The sequence below is a fragment of the Cetorhinus maximus genome, chromosome 14, assembly GCF_964194155.1.
Source record: "Cetorhinus maximus chromosome 14, sCetMax3.hap1.1, whole genome shotgun sequence".
Taxonomy (NCBI): Eukaryota; Metazoa; Chordata; class Chondrichthyes; order Lamniformes; family Cetorhinidae; genus Cetorhinus; species Cetorhinus maximus.
This window is the reverse complement of record NC_135892.1, coordinates 19,412,346-19,431,167: the sequence shown is the minus strand read 5'-3', so window position 1 is coordinate 19,431,167 and position 18,822 is coordinate 19,412,346. Positions and strand designations below refer to the sequence as shown.

Genomic DNA, 18,822 nt, shown 5'->3' with positions numbered 1-18,822 from the left:
ATCTATTTTAGATATTATAAGGGGTAAGTATTAGTCAGGGTACTGGGAAGAACACCCTGCTTTTCTTTTTTAAAAAAAAAAATCGCCACCTGAGAAGGCAAACAGGGTCTTTGGTTTCATCCAAAAGACACCACCTCATTACTGCGCTGTTTTTGTTCATGATTTCTGAAGTGGAATTTGAACCCACAACCTTTTGATTCAAGTGTGTACTACCCACTGAGCTACAGTTGACATGGTTCCTCCTCCCTGCCAACCCTCTTGACTCCTTCACCATCTCTAAATTATTAGACTGCTTGACTGACATCTAGTACTGGATGAGTAGAGATCTCCTCCAACTAAAATTACTAGAAAGCGAAGCCATTGTATTTGGTCCTTGCCACAAACTCTGTGCTGTAGCCACCAACTCCATCCTTCTCCCTGGCACTGTCTGAGACTGAACCTGAGATGAACTTCTGACCTCACATGCACCATCATGAAGACTGCTTATTTCCACCTCTGTAAAACCATTCGACTCCACCCTGCCTTGGCTCATCTACTGTTGCAACCCTCACCCACGTAGTTGTAACCTCTAGACTTGACTATTCCAAAGCACTCCTGGCTGGCCTCTCACATTCCATCCTCTGTAAACTTGAGGCCATCCAAACTCTGCTGCCCATGCCCCAAGTCACACCAAGGCTTGTTCACCTCTCATCCCATATTTGCTGGCCTACATTGGTTCCTGGTTAAGCAGCATCTTGATTTTAAAATTCTCATCCTTTGTGTAGAAACCCCTCCATGACCTCAGCCCTCCTGATCTCTGTAACTGCCCACGTTCCTCAGATATCTGTGCTCCTCAAAATTCTTGTCTATTGCACACCCCTGATTTTAATTGCTTCCCCATTGGATGGCCATGCATTCTGCTGCCTAGACCTGCCCTGGAATTCCATCCCTAAAACACTCTGCCTCTTTACCTCTCTTTTCCCCCTTTTAAGGTGCTCCTTAAAACCTACCTCTGGCCAAGCTTTTTGGTCATCGGTCCTAATATCTGTGTTTCTTGGTGTCAAGCTTTGTTTGATAACAGTCCTGTGAAGCACCTTGGGATGTTTTGCTACACTAAAGACATAGCTAAAAATAAGTTTGTAGTGGTGGTGTACACATACATGGAACGCTCCAGGTTGATGCTTTTGGGCATTCCTAGTTGAAGGAATGGTTCATATCTCCTGTCAATGCTACCTTATGTTCCTCACTCCCCTTCTAATGTTGTCGGGTGATGAGTCATTTCTCTGATAGGTCTTTAGCAATCCCCAAATGTTCACCTGGCCCATTTCTCATTGAACGCAATGAACAAGGAGAGTTTCATACCATTGTTTTTGTTTTACTCTGTTCGTTTGCCTACCCCAACCTCCCAGTGTGCCTTATGCACAAGACATTCGCCTTCAACTTTCCTGTTTGTCTCCCTTCTCATCCATTCTATATGCCCTCTATATTTGCATGTTACAACTTCTATCATCTAGGATCAGCCATGTCTTCTGTGACATAGTTATTGATTGTCCAGTTGTTGGAGATTTAAGTAGCTTAATCTGTTCTTGTGTAGAAAATTTCCACCTTTTTGAAATCAGGATTTATTTTATTTATTAGGTTTATTACACTGTAGATATGAAAGGCTTAGAAGTACTTTTCTTTTGAGGAAAAAGGTTTTGTTTTCCCCTCATTAAGGTGAGATGTCTGTGTAGTGATGGAACAGCTTTTCCAATTTAGGCATCAGAAATCAACAAGAAGCACTTGCGGGGTCAAGTACACAGCAAGCAGAAGCAAAGGATGTAGGAAATTGAGAAGACAGAAAAGGACATTCAGCTCAGTTCAAAATATTGAAGCTGAAGTGCTGAATAATGTCGTCAAACCTCAAATTCAGAAGCATCCTAAACTCCAATGTGAACTTGTTCATTTCCACATAAACATGTTCATGCAAGATATGTGCAGGTTTGTGACATGGACTTGTGACCATATGCAAGTAGATCGAGAGTGCTCAAACAAATTTTGTTATGGATCCTTTATAGCCAGCAGAAAGATGATACCTTTGTCTCGTTACTCTTGTTTGTTTCATTGCCAAAGTCCCAAAGATTAAAGGCTTGGATTGAAAATTTGGATAGTTTATAGGTTTTGTTATGGCAGCAGCTAGTTGATGAAATGTCAGTTGTATTCCCAATTCCACCTCATACCTTTTAGGTTAAAAGTTGAATGTTAAATTCTAGTCAGCCATTTTAATGTACTATGTATTTGAAGTATCCAGTGTGATAGTCATATCATATGCTTAAGTTAGCTATTTATGGACTCTTATATCTGAAACAAGGCATTTGTTTCAAGAGGACAAAAAGCAAAAGACGGTAGATGCTGGAAGCAAGAACAGAAAAATCTGATTATGCTTTGCAAGTCAGGCGGCATCTGTGTAGAAAGGAAACATTAACCCTACTTCCTCCTTTCCACAGATGTTGCCTGGCCTTTGAATATTTGTGCATTTTCCGTTCCCATTTATTTCAATAGGTCACTTCGGGTTGTGAATGTTCAGTCAATCAATGTTAACTACAATGGATTGAAGCACTGCGTGTTAAAGTAGCTTCAAGATAAAGATGTAAACAAATGAATACAAGTTCCCATCACTGCAGTGGTGGCACAACTGTAGAAGTGACTATGGAGTGTGACAGTGATGTGGATCAAGAATTATGAAACTTAGAGACAATCAAACTCCCATGTCTAATTTCAAGAGATGAAGTTGATGCACTAACAGTAATTTTCTTCCCGGTATCTCTGTAATGCATTGCACACAGAGTAGGCTTACAACATTTGCTGCTTTTGTTTCATAGAATAATAACATTACTACAACCACCAGACTTTTTTTTAAATTGAGGCGCCAATCTTTGTGGAAGGGGTAATTGGAACATCAGCTATCTCTGTGACATATTAATAAGATACAAGAATGTCAGCGGTCTGGTGACTGTATAAACAAAGTGACACATTCGCTGGTCAGATTTCTAAACAAGTTGCTTAAGGCAAGCTTTCATCAGACTTAAAAGGTTAGAATGCAAGAGGGCAGTTAGAAATTATTTAGTTTAAGTCAAACCCACTAATGCGGGAAAATGTAGCGTTGCCATTATTTAATATATTTCACAAAGACAAGTTTTTATCATTGAATTAAGCATTGTCAGTGTGACTTCATAAAGATTGGACAACCTCACTTAGGGGCATGTATGAGACATACAAGTATCTGGTTCAGATCACGAGGTATTTTTGTTAGACCCTGGGTTACCTTCCCTATTGATTGATATTGAGTAGTGTGGGCATTGCATGACAAAAGAGACCAGCATGCTTTACCTGAGTGTCTTTCTACTGGCCTGCCTGCTTCCTAATGAAACCCAGTGTTCTGAGCACCATCTGACTGTTGTCATCATGTACCTGATTAATAATGGGCTGATGTTGAATATCTGTATATACCCGTAACATCTTGACCTTGTGAATGCTCTGGCAACAAAGAAAATGCAAGGAAACTTTAAGGAAGGGTTGTTTGAACCTCAGATCACTTCATTGATGGTTAATAATTTTTAAACTACAATATGAAGTACTGGGGTACAGGGCCTCAGCTGATGAAAAGACCCAGGTAACAAAATTGTGAAAAAAGCAGGAGAATCATCGAGCTGAAAAACATTGCCACGAAAGGAAGTGAAGAAAGTAAAGTGGAAAATGTCATTCAATTAGTGTTGAACAACATAACTGCTTCATGTATTTTTCTACTAGAGGTCCCTTGATTCTTATCTGTACTCTGCTCAATGAAATAAGCTGATTAGAATGTTCACCTTCAGAGAATGTGAGTGCTGGTAACTTTAAAGTCATTCAAACTTATAAGTTCACAAGTGGCCTATTAAAACTTAAATTGGCTTTGCACCAATTTGCAATCTGATGTGAGATCACTTATAGGACTAAGTCAATCATTCTTTGTTCCAAGAGTCAGATTATCAATATGACTCCCAGGATTTGCCATGGTTGATGTTGAAAATACTACATATTGATGCAAAAGTTGTACTATATTTGCAATGTGACAGGCATATAACTGCAGGGTAACTATGAAGCGTGACAGTGGGTGCACAGCTGCAGGGTAATGATGCAGCTGGACAGTGGGCATATAATGATACACTGGTAGTTTGCTTTTTCTCCGGCACATAGGACTTCATGAAAGAAACATCTGCAATATTTGTAGCCCAAATGAGATTTTATTTTACTTGTTCGGGCAGTGGCTCATCATTTAAAGATATAGCACTGACCTCCATTCTTCACTCTCTGCCAATGACAGAGCTTGGACAGAGCAGAGACCAACGTCATAATCATCACCCTGAAGAAATGAAGCAACTTAAAAAAAATGTTTGGAGTATGACTTCTCTATGTGCATATTTCCTGAGTAAGGCTCTGCTTCTGAAAAACTTGATAACGGGATTGAGGTTTTAAATCAATCTTTGATCAACATGCATGTACATTTTGGATATTAATGTTCTATCACCAATGGATTCTTTCTCCAAAATCTCCAGTAATTATCATTGAGTTGAGATTCCTCTAATTCCTATTGTTAGACTGCATTGCACTATTGTACACTGAAAATCCTATGAAATGAAGTATGGTATGAAGATTTTCCTTTCTATAATGGGTAACTAGAAATACACACAGATACACACGTCTGCATCTTTTTGTTAATGCAAAAAGGCTACATATACAGTCAGATCTTCCTAATCCATATCTAACTATGGAGACCTTTAACAATTTTACAATAGCAGTCTGCATCATTATTTATGCCATGGTCAACCTGCAAAATTATACTTCTCAATCTGAATTGTTGAGGATAAGTAGCCATAAATTTCAGGATCCTGATAATCCACCAGCTGGAGGAAGGGTCGGTGTTGGAGGAGTTGAGAGGTCGTGGAGATGGTGGTAGTATGATATACCACAGCCACCAAAGTTCACAGCATCAGTGGCACCTGGGGTGAGGGATTTTATAGCTTCCCCTCCCAACAGAAGTTTCTCCCCCTACAATGTAACTAATCCCTATTTCAGAAAAACCTTGTGACATTTGCTGCATAAATGAAAGTTACTGACTTTGTTGACTATGACAGCGAGCAGCCCCAACATAATGTTACCAGCAGGAGGGGGTTTAATTTAAACAGTCCTGATTTCTCCTCTCACCACATGTCTGTAAACAGATAAGTGTTTTTTGATATTTCATTTCTCCCTTTTTAAGTGGTGTATTTACCCCAACCCCTCAGGTTTGGAGTGATCCAGTCCTCTATCAATAACCCCACGGCAAGCTCGAGATGGGGTAAAATCAAAGGGTTAGTTTATTTTACCCACACTCAAAACGCAGGGAGGGGGTGTCGCTACGTAACCCTGGTCCATTCACACAATGCACGAGGGATAAGGGAAAGAGTCCAGTAAGTCACTGTCCAAGGAATGTTCTTTCAGTTACCTTTATCTGGCAGAAGTCCTGGTCTTTTTCCTAGGAGCTCAGTTGAAGGCTAAGGCAGATGAAGATGCAGCAAAGTATTCTTGTATTCAAGGAATTAGTTCACTTTGTAGACGAAATGCAGGATTCTTTCTGGAGACCAGGCTTTGAGAGAGACAGAGATCAGAGGCAGGCTGTTATAGCCTAGAGTCCTGTTATCTCTTCTGAGGTTAAACTGTAACTGAGGTGAAATCCAAAAACTGTATAATTCAAGCAATTCGAACAGCTCAAGCCTTGGTCATGTGACAGGGTGGTTTTTGGGTCAAGCTATTCAGCTAATGAGGCCCCTTGTTAAAACCCATTGTGTTTTGAGCAGGTAACTGTAGCACTGTTAGTACAATGTTGGGGATGAGTCACAAATAGCTCTGTCTTTGTCCATAGCAGGCTGGTGCAGATGTCTCATCTACTGTCCTTTGTGTTGACTTGGCTGAAATGTTTATACAATGCAAGGAGTGTTACATTCCAGGGGTTTGATGTGTTAGCCTTTGTCCATTTTTAAACTGCTCAGAATCTTCCAGAACTACCATCATGTGGTCAGTGGTGGCCATTTTCAGTCCAGCCATTTGTCCATTTAAAAAAAAAACAGAATTTAGACAAGATAATATGGTAGAGAAACAAATTTCTTTTAGTTTTTTTTCATATCTTCTCGGCATGACAATAAGCATGGATGGAGCACCTGTGGGGCATATACCAATTGGAACAAGTGATGTAGAACACCTGCATGCAATTGGAAAAGTACCACATAGCCTGAGGCCCATTCTTAGAGACTGCTTTCACACAATCCCTAACCCCTATCCCCCAAATCACCTCTCGGGGGCAGAAACAGGGACCAGCTAGACTGGCAAAGATGATATTCTCAACCAGTAACCATCAATTAATACCTTAATGACCCAACTGCACTCCAAGAGGAATTGATGTAACCCTTAAACTCATGTTGCCAGGAAAGATGATGCATCAATATAGTGTCCTTCCACCCCTTGTGCACAAAGTCATCAAATTATACAAGTTCATAAAGTAGATGTGTCATATCTTCAAAATTCAATGAAACGGGGAAGAGAAAATAAAGGGCCAAAATGTTGGGGAGAATAAGGATGAGAAGCACATTTCTATGAGTATGATTTCAGCAGCCCTTTGGAGACTGAATTGATGTCCCAATGGTGCATGCTTGCTACCATCAGGTTTTCCCAGTACATGTGGATTAACTGATCTGACTATTAACTTTCTATGTCAACAAATCAATTAAGTGGGAACAAATTTATTTGAAATTTAAAATGTCCAATTCTGAGTCATTATGTCCAAATAATTTAAGCTTCAGATACCCTGATCTGTGCTCTGATCTGTTTGAATGAAGGATTTTACTTCTCATGTTTCAAAATCAGATGTGAGAGACAACTCTTTCAGCCGTTCCCGCAGTTCCAGTGTTACCAGCATCGACAAGGAGTCCCGAGAGGCGATCACAGCTCTTCACTTCTGTGAGACTTACACCCGAAAGGCAGACACATGCACATCACCATGCTTGTGGGTAGGGACTACACTTGGCACTGTACTGGTCATTGTACTGAATCTGCCACCTGGAGGAGAGCAGAGACTTACTCAGCCAGTCATCGTGTCTCCCAGTGGTAAGAGCATTTGTACAGTCATTTCATGTATAAAGACATTGTAGATAAAAGAATTGAAGGACATAATGCTTTTATGAAGTGCCTTGGGACAATTTGCTGTGTTAAAGACATGATATAAATGCAAGTTGTTGTTAAAGTGAAATTAAGCAAAAGAGGAGTTTTGTGTGGAGCACAAAAACTGGCACACAGCTATTGGGTTGAATGATCTATTTAAAGGAAATGCACACTAAAAAAGACTGGCCATGCACAACAATTAAATTTTAAAGAGAATATTGGTACCCTGAACTGAACACAGTACCTTGGGTGTAGTCTAATCGGGTCTTCAAATAGCTGTAGCACAACTTCTACCCCTTTGTATTCTCCTCCTCTGGGTATAAAGGTTAGCATTCCATTTGTTTTTTTTGGATTATTTTCTGCACTGGTTCATGACATTTTAATGATCTATGTACCTGGATCCCAAGTCTCTTTGGACCTTCACTGTTTCTAGCTTTTCACCATTTAGAAAGCATCCTGTTCTAACCTTTTTAGGTCCAAAGTATATAACCTCCATTGAGTTTTACCCCTTCACCTAATCTATCAATTTCTCTTCCATCTACACTGCTTACAATGTCATCTATCTTTGTGTCATCACAAATTTGAATACATGTCTTTCGATCCCATCATCTAAGTTAATGAATACAGTGAATAGTTGAGGCCCCAACACACCTGCCAATTAGAGTAGCTGCTCTCTATTCTCCTGCCACTCACTCAATTTCCTAATCAAATCAATAATTTGCCTTCAATTCCATGAGCTTCAATTTTAGCTAAGTCTCTTATGAGGGACTTTATCAATTTTTTTTCCCAGAAGTCTACATAAAAACACTCACGTAAATTCCCCTGTCTACCGCTTCAACAAATTGAGTCAGGTAGTCAGGCATGACCTATCCTTTACAGACCCATACCGGCTCTCTGATCAGCTGAAAAATTTCAGTGTGTTCAGTCACCCTATTCTTAATTATAGACTCTGGTATTTTCCTGATTTTAGGCTAACTGGTTTATAATTCCTTGGTTTTCCTCTCTCGCCTTGCTTAAAGCTCATGTTGTATAATGGCAAATTGTGACCCAAACTATACTAGTTGCCAACAGTTTGCCAACTTTGTTGCCCACTGAATACATGTTGTCATTCAGCCAGGTTCAGGTGCAATGCAAATTGTGTTGTGTCACAGCAGGCAGATGTTTAATGGATCTAATGTCACCCTTGTTAAGTGAACTGGATCATGTTAAAAGTGACAGCAGGAGTACAGCTTCTGTGTGATGGGATTTGAATTTTAAAGAAGAAACACTTAGTTTGCTTTGATGAAAGCAAAATACTGTGGATGCTGGAAATCTGAAACAAAAACAGATGTGCTGGAAAAACTCAGGTCTAACAGCATCTGTGGAGAAAAAACACAGTTGACATCTCGAGTCCTTATGACGACTCTTCAGTGCTTTCTTCAGCCTTAGTCTGCTTTGTTATCTTTGGAGAGAAGAAGTTGGGGTTACCATTTCAGGTCAGTTACCTTTCGCCTGACAAATTTATCATCGTTTCGAAATGGTAACTCTACCTTCCCCTCTCCACAGATGCTATCTGACCTGTTGAATGTCTCCATCTGCAGTATTTTACTGTTCTCATTCTGTGTATATCTAGTGGTGAAAAAGTAGCTGCTGTAACTGAAAATCATAATTGTACAGTCTACACTGCTGAATTTGTGTTACATGATGTAACTCAATTGCCCTTTACAGTATTTTTTACGTATTCTACAGGGACTATATTGAGACTAAAAGGGGCAATTTTGCGAATGGCATTTCTGGACACCACAGGAAGCCTCATCAACCCAGCTCACGAACCCTGGAGAGAACCAAATGTACAAGAGGAGAAGGACGACAAGGATAAATGTAGGAAACTGAGGCCAGTGTCTGTCTCCCCCTCATCCTCTCAGGAGATAAATGAAACCCAATACACAGTGATATGTTCAGAAAAACAGGCAAAAGTTATCTCGTTGCCATCCCAAAACTGTATTTATAAACACAACATAACTGAAACATCGTTTGTTCTTCGTGCTGATATTGTGGGACTGAATGGGAGCATCTGCCTTGCATGCTTCTGTGCCAATGGACATATCATGACGTTCAGGTAACTCACATTGTGCTTAAGCGCGAATTAACTGGTGGTATCAAGATGCATGATAGTGTTCACAATGCACAAACTAAAATTTGTTAAGAACTTGGGAATCTTTTGTAAGAATATTGGAAATTTGTACTCAAATGAGTTTTATTGGAAAGAATTGGTTGTTACTGGTTTTGTATAATTTGTTTAAAAAATGTAAATTTTCAGCATATTTCAGCTCGGCTCAGTTGTAACGCTCTCGCCTTCGAGACAGCAGATTATGCCTTCCAAGTACTTGATCAGTGCTGTGTTGCTGGAGGAACCATCTTTCGGTCGATAAGTTGAAATGTGGTCTTGCTTGCTTTTTGACCAGCAACAATCCCTCAACAAACACTGCCAATACAGATTACCTGTTCATTTATAGCATTGGTGGAATGCTCTCCACTTGCCTGGATGAACAACACACAAGAAGCTTGACACCATCCAGGACAAAGCAGCTCGCTTGATCACCACCCCATACACCACAATAAACATTCACTTCCTCCACCACTGGTGCACAGTGGCAAGTGTGTACCGTATACAAGATGCACTGCAGCAACTTGCCAGACCTCCTTTGACAGCACCTTCCAGACCTGCAACCTCTGCTACCTAGAAGGACAGGCGAATGGGAACACAACCAACTGCAAGTTCCCCTCTTAAGTCTCTCACCATCCTGATCTGGAACTATGTTGCTGTTCCTTCACTGTCGCTGGGACTCCCTTCCAGCACTCTGGATGTACCTAGACAGTTCAAAAAAGTGGCTCACCACCACCTTCTCAAGGGCAATTAAAAATGAGCATATGAGCATCAAATGCTGGCCTTGTCAGCAGTTTTCACATGAAAGAATTTTTTCTGAATTGCTGTTTGCAGGACTTGAATGTGCGCAAATTGGCCATCTTGTTTCTTACAAAACAACTGCATTTCAAAAGTACTATTTTGGTGGTGAAACACTTTGGGACATCCTGAAGACTAAAAGTTGTTTTATAAATACAGATTACGTTTCCACAAATGCCCACACAAGTGGCTCCAATGTCACAGGAGCCTCCCCATTCTCATTCTACTCCCAACATTTACTGAAGGGAAAATTCATGGAAAATACAGCCCAGAGCAAGCCTCTTTGGTCCATCATGCCTGTGCTGGTGCTAGGTTTTCAGCTGCAACTCTGTTCTCATCCCATAAATTCCCATAAACCAGTCAGCCTGATAATGTTTTGTAGGTTACATGCCATAACACCCAAGCGCCCACTGTCCGATTCACCAAGCAAAACCGTCAGAAAGCTGCTAATATTCTATTAAGCATAATCGCCTAGAGTTGCTTTATGTTGAGATTGGCTCTCAAGGATGTTCCTTTATTTGTATATTTAATTTTTCTTCTACTTGTCTTTGGAAACCCATCAATAGGTGGGATGGTGGATTAGTTTCAGGGTGTGGTTTTGAGATACAGCAGTAATACAGGAAGGGAATCTGGGATGGATGGAATATAAAATTTAGTTTGCTGTGTATTTTATGTGGTTTGGTTGTAATGTAATGGCCTGGGAACATTGTGGGTCCTGGGACTTGCCTGCACTCAGCCTGAAAGTTGGTAACAGTGGGACGATTTAGGGTCTGAAGCACTAAGGGATTTGGCAGTACTAGTGTACCTTGGGAAGTCCTGAGGATGCAAAAGGTGCTATGTAAATGTACATAAAATAATGTGTGAATTATGTAGTGATTCTGATAGTATTGATGGAAAGCATTTTTTTCATGAATTTAACTCCATGGAATACGATTCTATATAAAATAGAGAAAATGCTGGATACAGTCAGAGGTCAGGCTGTGGACAGGGGACATAATTAACGTTTCATGTCGATGAACTTCCATCAGTTCGGGGACAAATTGGAAAGCTCTTTCAAATAGCCAGCACAGATATCGTGGGCTGAATGGCCTCCTATGCTCCATGATTCTAGGGTTTGCACTGAATAAATTTATAAAATGGTCATATTTGCTGTTGCAGTTTAAAAATGTAAGTCCTTCCTTAGGCTATCATGATAATATACGGGGTGACTTGAATAGCAGCTCTGTTGTAATGAGGGAATGTTATATAAAGCTCAGAGTTCTTTTATAATCAGTACTATGTTGCCACTATTCTAATTCAAGGCCTCCAGCATCATACTTGAAATCGTGTATTTTGAATGATTGTCATTCATCGAACTATAATTGAGGTCACAGTGATAAAGTCCATAGTGGAAAATAAGAAAGCCCTTTTTTTAAGCATCATTAATCAGATATGGCCATTGCATAACTTTTGGCCAAGGTTTTCTAACCATAACTCTCGGTGCCTGCTGGGTAGGCAAGTCAGGAACATGCCTTCTGATAAAGGTCTAAATAAAGATAAAAAATAAAGGTCTGATAAAGCACAGTATATTTCATACAAGTAGTAAGGTGTTTAATAGAACAGTGTATGTGGGATAGCTGGTATAGGGAACATGTACATAGTACAATATATCTGTATAGGTGATTTGTATACAGCTGGTGTATCTTCAACAGGGGATTATTTTTATATATAATACACTAAGAGCATTATAAGAGAACACACTATTTTAACCATGTTATTCTGATTTTATTTTGAAGCTTGCCCAGCCTTAGGCCACTGCTGGATGTCAATTATTTGCCACTGACGGACATGCGAATAGCTCGTACTTTCTGTTTCACCAACAACGGGCAGGCGCTATATCTGGTTTCCCCTACTGAGATCCAGCGCATCACTTACAGTCAGGGAACATGTGAGAATTTGCAGGTGAGGATCATTGAATTTTGTTGCATTTCCATGCAGTGAAAATGGTACTGCAGAAGCCAGCCTTTACATTAGAGTGTCTGTTCTCAGTGATGTTTCTTTATTTGCATGTCATCTATATCAAAGTGGATCCGAGACTTACTGGACGCAGCCGTTATTCTGACATTCACTATGCAAGTGTTATAACCACCCTACCTATTGGCTTGTTCCAGATTCACAAATAAGTTAGTTTATTTTTGCACTTCTACCACTCACCTGCACAGCAGCAATGCGTTTTCTCTTGTATATTGGCTGGCCTAATAACAGGACATGAAGAGGCACTGTGATGTGAGGAGAGACATTTCATAAAATAGAGGCTGCTTGTGACTGGTGCCAATGATATCTCCCATACCCCAATTCACGCTAAAGCACCCCTCAGTCAGCAAGCAGTGGTTAGCTCTGCACTTGACTTTTTGTCTTAAAAATCTCCATCCCTGTCCCCTTGTGCATTTCTGATTTACTTCACCCCACCATTGGTAGTTGTGCCTTCAACTGCCTGGGCCCTAAGACCTGGAATTTATTCCCCAAACCTCACCCTCTCTCTATATCTCCACCCTAAAAGATGCTCCTTAAAATCTATCTCATTGACCAAGCTTTTGGTTATTTAATGTAAGAATATAAGAAATAGGAGCAGAAGATGACCATATGGCCCTTTTAGCCTGCTCCAGCATTCAGTATGATCATGGCTGATCTTGGGTTTCAGCTCCACTTCCCTACCTGCTCCCCATATTCCTTGATTCCCTGAGGGATCAATAATTAGTCTTCTCAGCCTTAAAGCCAAAAAGGCATTCTGCCTATCACATAAATGAGTAATGTGATCTGTGATCTATCAGTGCCAGTGTGATGCTAGGCGTGTAGGCCATATGTCCTAAAGACTGGCAGATCGTATCAACAGCATGTCTCTTCTGCTGTTCACAATGAGCAAGGTACAGACTGTACCCAACCAGCCCATGCTTGCAAAACTCAAAACAGTGTCCAACATTAGATGTGATTCCACGATTGGACAACATTTGCTGTATAATCCTCAGTGTGCTAAAAATTATGCTAACAACCAATTTAAGATTGTCAGTCAGGCTCACAGTGTGACACATATTTGCATGTACTAGAAGCTACATATATTAATACACAGGGCCCTGTTCTTTGCAGACAGAAAGAACATGTACACACATTGCACCTGTTTCAGCTAAACAAAATAAATGATAGCTATTTGATGGTTCATTCCTCAGGGCAATGCCTTGACCAATCAGAGTCAAGCTGCCTGGTTTAAATTTCAAACAATGATTGGCAGTTAACTGTCAGTCACCATTAACTGGTGCATTCGCCATAGCAATGTCTCTACCGCTGAGTCCACTTGCCAACCAATCAGCACTCTTTTCTCATACAGTGTAAATTTGTTGCTTTCCCTGATATTGGCATTCTTGAGATTGTCCTGATGAGTGCAAGATGAAAAGCTTAGGCAAAATGTCTTTTTTCAGCATTTCTCAAGTTCTGTACTACCAAATGACTGTTTAGAAGAAACTTCTCCTCATCTCAGTACCAAATGATCAGCCCCTTATGCTGAAACTCTGCCCTTTTGTTCTGGATTCCCCAGCCAAGGGAGACAACATCTCAATATCAACCCTATCAAGCCCCTTCACAATCTTAAATGTTTTAATGGGATCACCTCTCGTTCTTCTAAACTCCAGAGAATGCAGACCTAATTTACTTAGCCTATCATCATAGGACAGCCCTCATCCAAAAGACCAACCTAGTGAACCTTTGCTTCTAATGCCAGTATAATCCTTCCTTAAACATGCCAGTATAATCCTTCCTTAAACATGGAGACCAAAATTGCACACAGTATTCCAGGTGTGGTCACACCAAAGCTCTGTACAATTGTAGCAAGACATTTTTGTTTTTGTACTCCAACTCCCTTGCAAAAAGGCCAAGATAACAATTGCCTTCCCATTTGCTTGCATTACCTGATGCTAACTTTTTGCTTTCCTTGCACCAGTGCACCCAAGTCTCTCTCTGAACGTCAACATTTTCACACCTTTTAAAAAATATTCTGCTTTTCTATTCTTATGACCAAAGTGAATAACCTCACTTTCCACGTAATACTCCATCTGCCATCTTGTTGTCCACTTAGTTAACTGATCTGTATATCTCTGCAATCTCTTTGTGTCCGCTTCGCAACTTGCATTCCCATCTAGCTTTGTATTGTCAGCAAACTTAGATACATTGCTTTCTGACTCTTCATTGAAGTCATTAATATAGATTGTAATTAGCTGAGGCCCCAGCACTTATCTTTGCAGCACTCCACAGTCACAGCTTGCCAACTTGAAAATGCCCCTCTTATCCCTACTCTCTGTTTCCAGTCCTTTTGTTAATGTTGGAATCATGCTGCAATAGAGTGCATGCTTTAAGTTGATAATTAAGAGCAGCTGCCCCAATTGGGAAAAGATTAGGGAATCATTGCAAAAGTATAAAAACCAGTTCACACTGGGTGTTGGGGGTAACAAGAGGAATATGCGTCATTACTCGGCTGTCTTGGTAATAAACATAGCTTAAAGAAAAGACTGGCTTCAGATTCATCCTTTTCTCAGTATATGATTATTGAAATTAACACATTAACTAATTCTCTATCCATGCTAATATATCAACCCCAGCTCCCCCTTTGTCTTGTGTATTAACCTTTTGTGTAGAACCATATTGAATGCCTTTTGGAAATTCAAGGATACTACGCCTACTGATTCCCCTTTATGTACCCTCCTAGTTACACCCTCAAAAAACTCTAATAAATTTGTCAAACAGGATTCCCCTTTTGTAAAACCATTTTTATTTGTCCTAATCATAATAGACTTTTCTAAGCGCATTGTTAAGTCTTCCTTAATAATATATTCCAGCATTTTCTGGATTATTGATATCAGACTAACTGACCTTTAGTTCCCAGCTCTCTCTCTCCCTGCTTTCTTGAATACCGGTTTTACAGTTGCTAATTTCCAATTGGCTGACACCATTCTAGAATCTAGGGAATTTTGGAAAATCGTAGCCAGCATCTCTCTCTATCTCTTTCAGAACCCTCGGGTGTAGGGCATCATGTCCTGGGGATTTGTCAAATTTTAGTCCCTTTAGTTTCTGGAGTGCTTTTTTCTCTGACATTAATTACCTTAATTTCCTCATTCTTATTAGCCCCAAGGTTACCCGCTATTTCTGCTATCTAACTTGTATCTTCTATTGTGAATACAGGGACACGAAATATTTCTTCAGTATCTCTGCCATTTCTTCATTCCCCATGATAATTTCTCACCTCTCTGCTTCTAAGGGACTAACATTTACTTTAAATACACTCTTCCTTTTTATATACTTGTAAAAAATTTTATCTGGTTTTATTTTCCTGGCTAGTTTACTCTCTCATTCTATTTTTTCCCTTTTTAATCAACAGTTTGGTGGCACTTTAGTTTCTAAAATAAACTCCCAATCCTCAGACTTACTACTATTCTTTGCAGCATTTTAAGCCTCCACTTTTAATCTAATACTACCTTTAACCTCCTCAGTATGCCATGGATGGATCTTTCTCACTGAGTTTTTGGTTTTCATTTAAATGTATTTTTGTTAAATATTTTGACTTGTTTTCTAAATGTTTCCCAATGTATATTTATCACTATGTCCTTTAATCTATCTACCCAATCAACCTTAGCCAGCTCTCCCCTCATACCTATATAATTGACTTTGTTTAAGTTTAAGATTCTTGATTGTGTTTGGAGTATGTTGTTTTCAAGCTTAATGTGGAATTCAATTGAATTATGATGACTGTTTCCCAGTGGATATTTTCCTATGATAATACTCATTGACCCTGCCTCATTGCACAATAATTAGACCTAAAATAGTTTATCTCTAGTTGGTTCCACAGCATATTGCTCCAAGAAACTGTCACAAAAGCATTCTGAAACTCATCTTCCAGACCATCTTTGCCAATTTGATTGGCCTAGTCTATATGAGGATTACAGTTTCCCACAGCTATTACGTTGCCTTTGTTACAGGTTCCAATAATTTCTTATTCAGTGCTCTGCCCAAAGGTATATCTACTGTCAGGGGGCCTATAAACTACTCCCAACAGGATTTTCTGACCCTTGCTTTCCTAATCTCCACCTACACTGATTCTACTTCCTGACTTTCTGAGCCAAGGTCCTTTCTCACTAATATGTGGTTCATTATTATCAGGGGTTGTACTCCTTTTCTATTCTGCCTGTCCTTTTGAAATGTTTTGTATCCTGGAATATTTATTTCCCAACCTTGATCACCTTGTAACCATGTCTCTGTAATGGCGATCAGATCGAACCATTTGTCTATTTGTGCCACTAGTTCATCTGTCTTACTGTGGATGCTCCGCGTATTCAGATAAAGTCACTTTGATTTATTTTTTGTCCTAATATCTCCTTGACTCCTCTCTCAATTTTTTGACTGATTATGCTTTGATTCTTTTTACTAGGTTAAAGGTGCTATATAACTACAAGTTGCTGTTGTTGTTGTTGCATACAAAAGCCAAGGTTCTCTGGTGACATCAGCATCTAGCAGGAGAGATGGCTCTTGGCTCAGTCCCCATAAAAATGTGCAGAAATTGCATGTTTCAGTTTGAGCTGCAGCAGTTCAGATTAATTGCTGCCACTCTGATATTTCACGGCTTTACATTCAGACAAATCTTGTGTACTGTTGTTTACCTTTGCCATGGTGTCCTCATTCCAGAGAAGTGCTTTACTGATTCATGCTTTCAATTCTTCCTAATCCTAGGACTGATTTATCAAGTTTTAATTGTTCCACTGATGTTACCTCAGATCATAGTCTATTCAGGACTCCTTAGAATTAGATCATCCTGAGCTTCATGACCAGCAGTCAGTACCAGCATCTGTTGAATTCCACAAATCCTTCCCTTTGGTAGATACCTTGAACTGCCAACTGCAGTGCATTATTCATGTCTAATGTGATCAGATTTAATCGGATGGCTCTTGGATGGGTCAGCTCAAGGCAGTGGAAAATTTTGACAACATCACTCTGCCTGGAATTTCCTTGGGGGCTGGGGATGGGTGGTTATTTCTTTCCAGCTACTGTATCTTCGATGGAAAACCCAGATACACGGCTTGGCGGGGTCTCACCTGACCCCTGCTGAGATGGCAGCTGATTGTGTATTTCAGAGGTGTAATGACCACCTTTCACCCACTGGCATGTAATGTGTATGACATTGTTTTACTGTTCAGGGATTTATCCAAACTTTGCATTGCACTAATAGCATTCAGACAGCTCAAAGCTTGCTTTATCCACTCAAAACACTAAAGGTTCACTTCAAAATATGACTTTGTACAGTTGTTTGGAGGGGGTGGTGGGGAGCATGGCTGGAGAAGGCTGGGGATAAACTCATACTGCAAACATGAATTGAAGGATTTTTTTCCCTATGGAGTGTTTTCAACAGGTGACTATAGTTAGCAATGCAATGTTTTGTTCAACTGAATGTCCTCAGTTTTTGTAAAAAGGTTCTAAGTGAAAAACATTTGACTTTATTCCAGGAAATGCTAGGAGAACTGTTTACTCCTGTGGAAACACCAGAAGCTCCAAACAGAGGGTTCTTTAAAGGCTTGTTTGGTGGAGGTGCCCAGTCACTAGACAGAGAAGAGCTGTGTAAGTACAACAGGATAATGATAGGATGACTTCAGTCCTTAAAGCTGTGTCCTTAGCTGGATTGTTTATGATCTTTCTCATTTTGACTTGCAAGCAGGAAAAATGCTGGTGAGCAAAATGCCTGTTCCTAGGCTGCTTCAATGCAGAAGTTTTATCGCGTAAAGACAAAGCAAATGAAGGCCCAAAAAGACTATTAGGCATAACAATATCCCTATGGAATATTGGCTCCCCTTGTGATTTGTGAAATCAGCTCCAGCAGAACGCAGAGCTAGGTTCTCAGATCTACGACTGAGGGTGAAGTAGAATGATGGGAAGTGCAAACATGACCAGAGTGCAAGATTGCAAATTTAGAGAAGTGGGGGAGGCCATGGAAGATCGTGTATAGGAGGGCAACAATTAGGACAGGGTGATAGAGAAATTATGAGAATTCAAAGGAAATTATGAGAGTTCAAGAGGTCAAGGATAATAGAATTAATGTGGGATATAATATGGGTGACTACTTCTGATTTAGGGACAAGACTTTGCCCTTCAACACATTTAATGTAATCTATTGCCCTAAAGAAACAACACCTTGCATCTGTGCAACGCCTTTAATGCATCCCAAGCTACATCACAGTTTTTGTTTCGTCAAACAATATTTGGCACTGAGGCAATGTTACAGCAGATGACCAAAAGCTTGGGCTTCGAGCTGGGTTTTAAAGAGCGCCTTAAAGGTGTTAGAGACAGGAGGGGGATTAATTTAAACAGTCCTGATTTCCCCCCTCACTACCCATAAGTAGAAAGGTATTTATGATTTCTCCCTTTATAAGTGGTGGCGTTTTTCCCAACCCTTCAGTTTTGAGTTATCCAATCCTCTATTTAATAACCCCACATCAAACTCAAGATAAGGTAAAATAAGAGGTTTTGTTTATTTTACACACAGACACAACACAGGAAAGGGGTTTCACAACGTACACCCCTTTTTTTCACTCAGACAATAAAAGAGGGATAAGGGAATGAAAGGGGTACAGGGCAAGACCGCAATAAAAATAAGAGTTGTGGTTTCACGTGAGCCCAGG

The 18,822-nt window shown here is 40.0% G+C and overlaps 1 protein-coding gene across 5 annotated transcripts in view; it reads left to right on the top strand.

Annotated features, from left to right (window-relative positions):
* The window catches only part of stxbp5a (syntaxin binding protein 5a (tomosyn)), a 193,094-nt gene that overhangs the window by 165,066 nt on the left and 9,206 nt on the right, over positions 1–18,822 (top strand). For 4 of the 5 annotated variants that reach the window (XM_078556629.1, XM_078556630.1, XM_078556628.1 and 1 more), the window contains 4 exons: positions 6,898–7,137; positions 8,920–9,289; positions 11,911–12,076; positions 17,653–17,764. In XM_078556629.1, the coding sequence (XP_078412755.1) occupies positions 6,898–7,137; positions 8,920–9,289; positions 11,911–12,076; positions 17,653–17,764 (888 nt within the window). Of the gene's footprint in view, positions 1–4,321; positions 4,427–6,897; positions 7,138–8,919; positions 9,290–11,910; positions 12,077–17,652; positions 17,765–18,822 lie in introns of all 5 variants that reach the window. The other variant, XM_078556631.1, reaches the window with a different exon arrangement.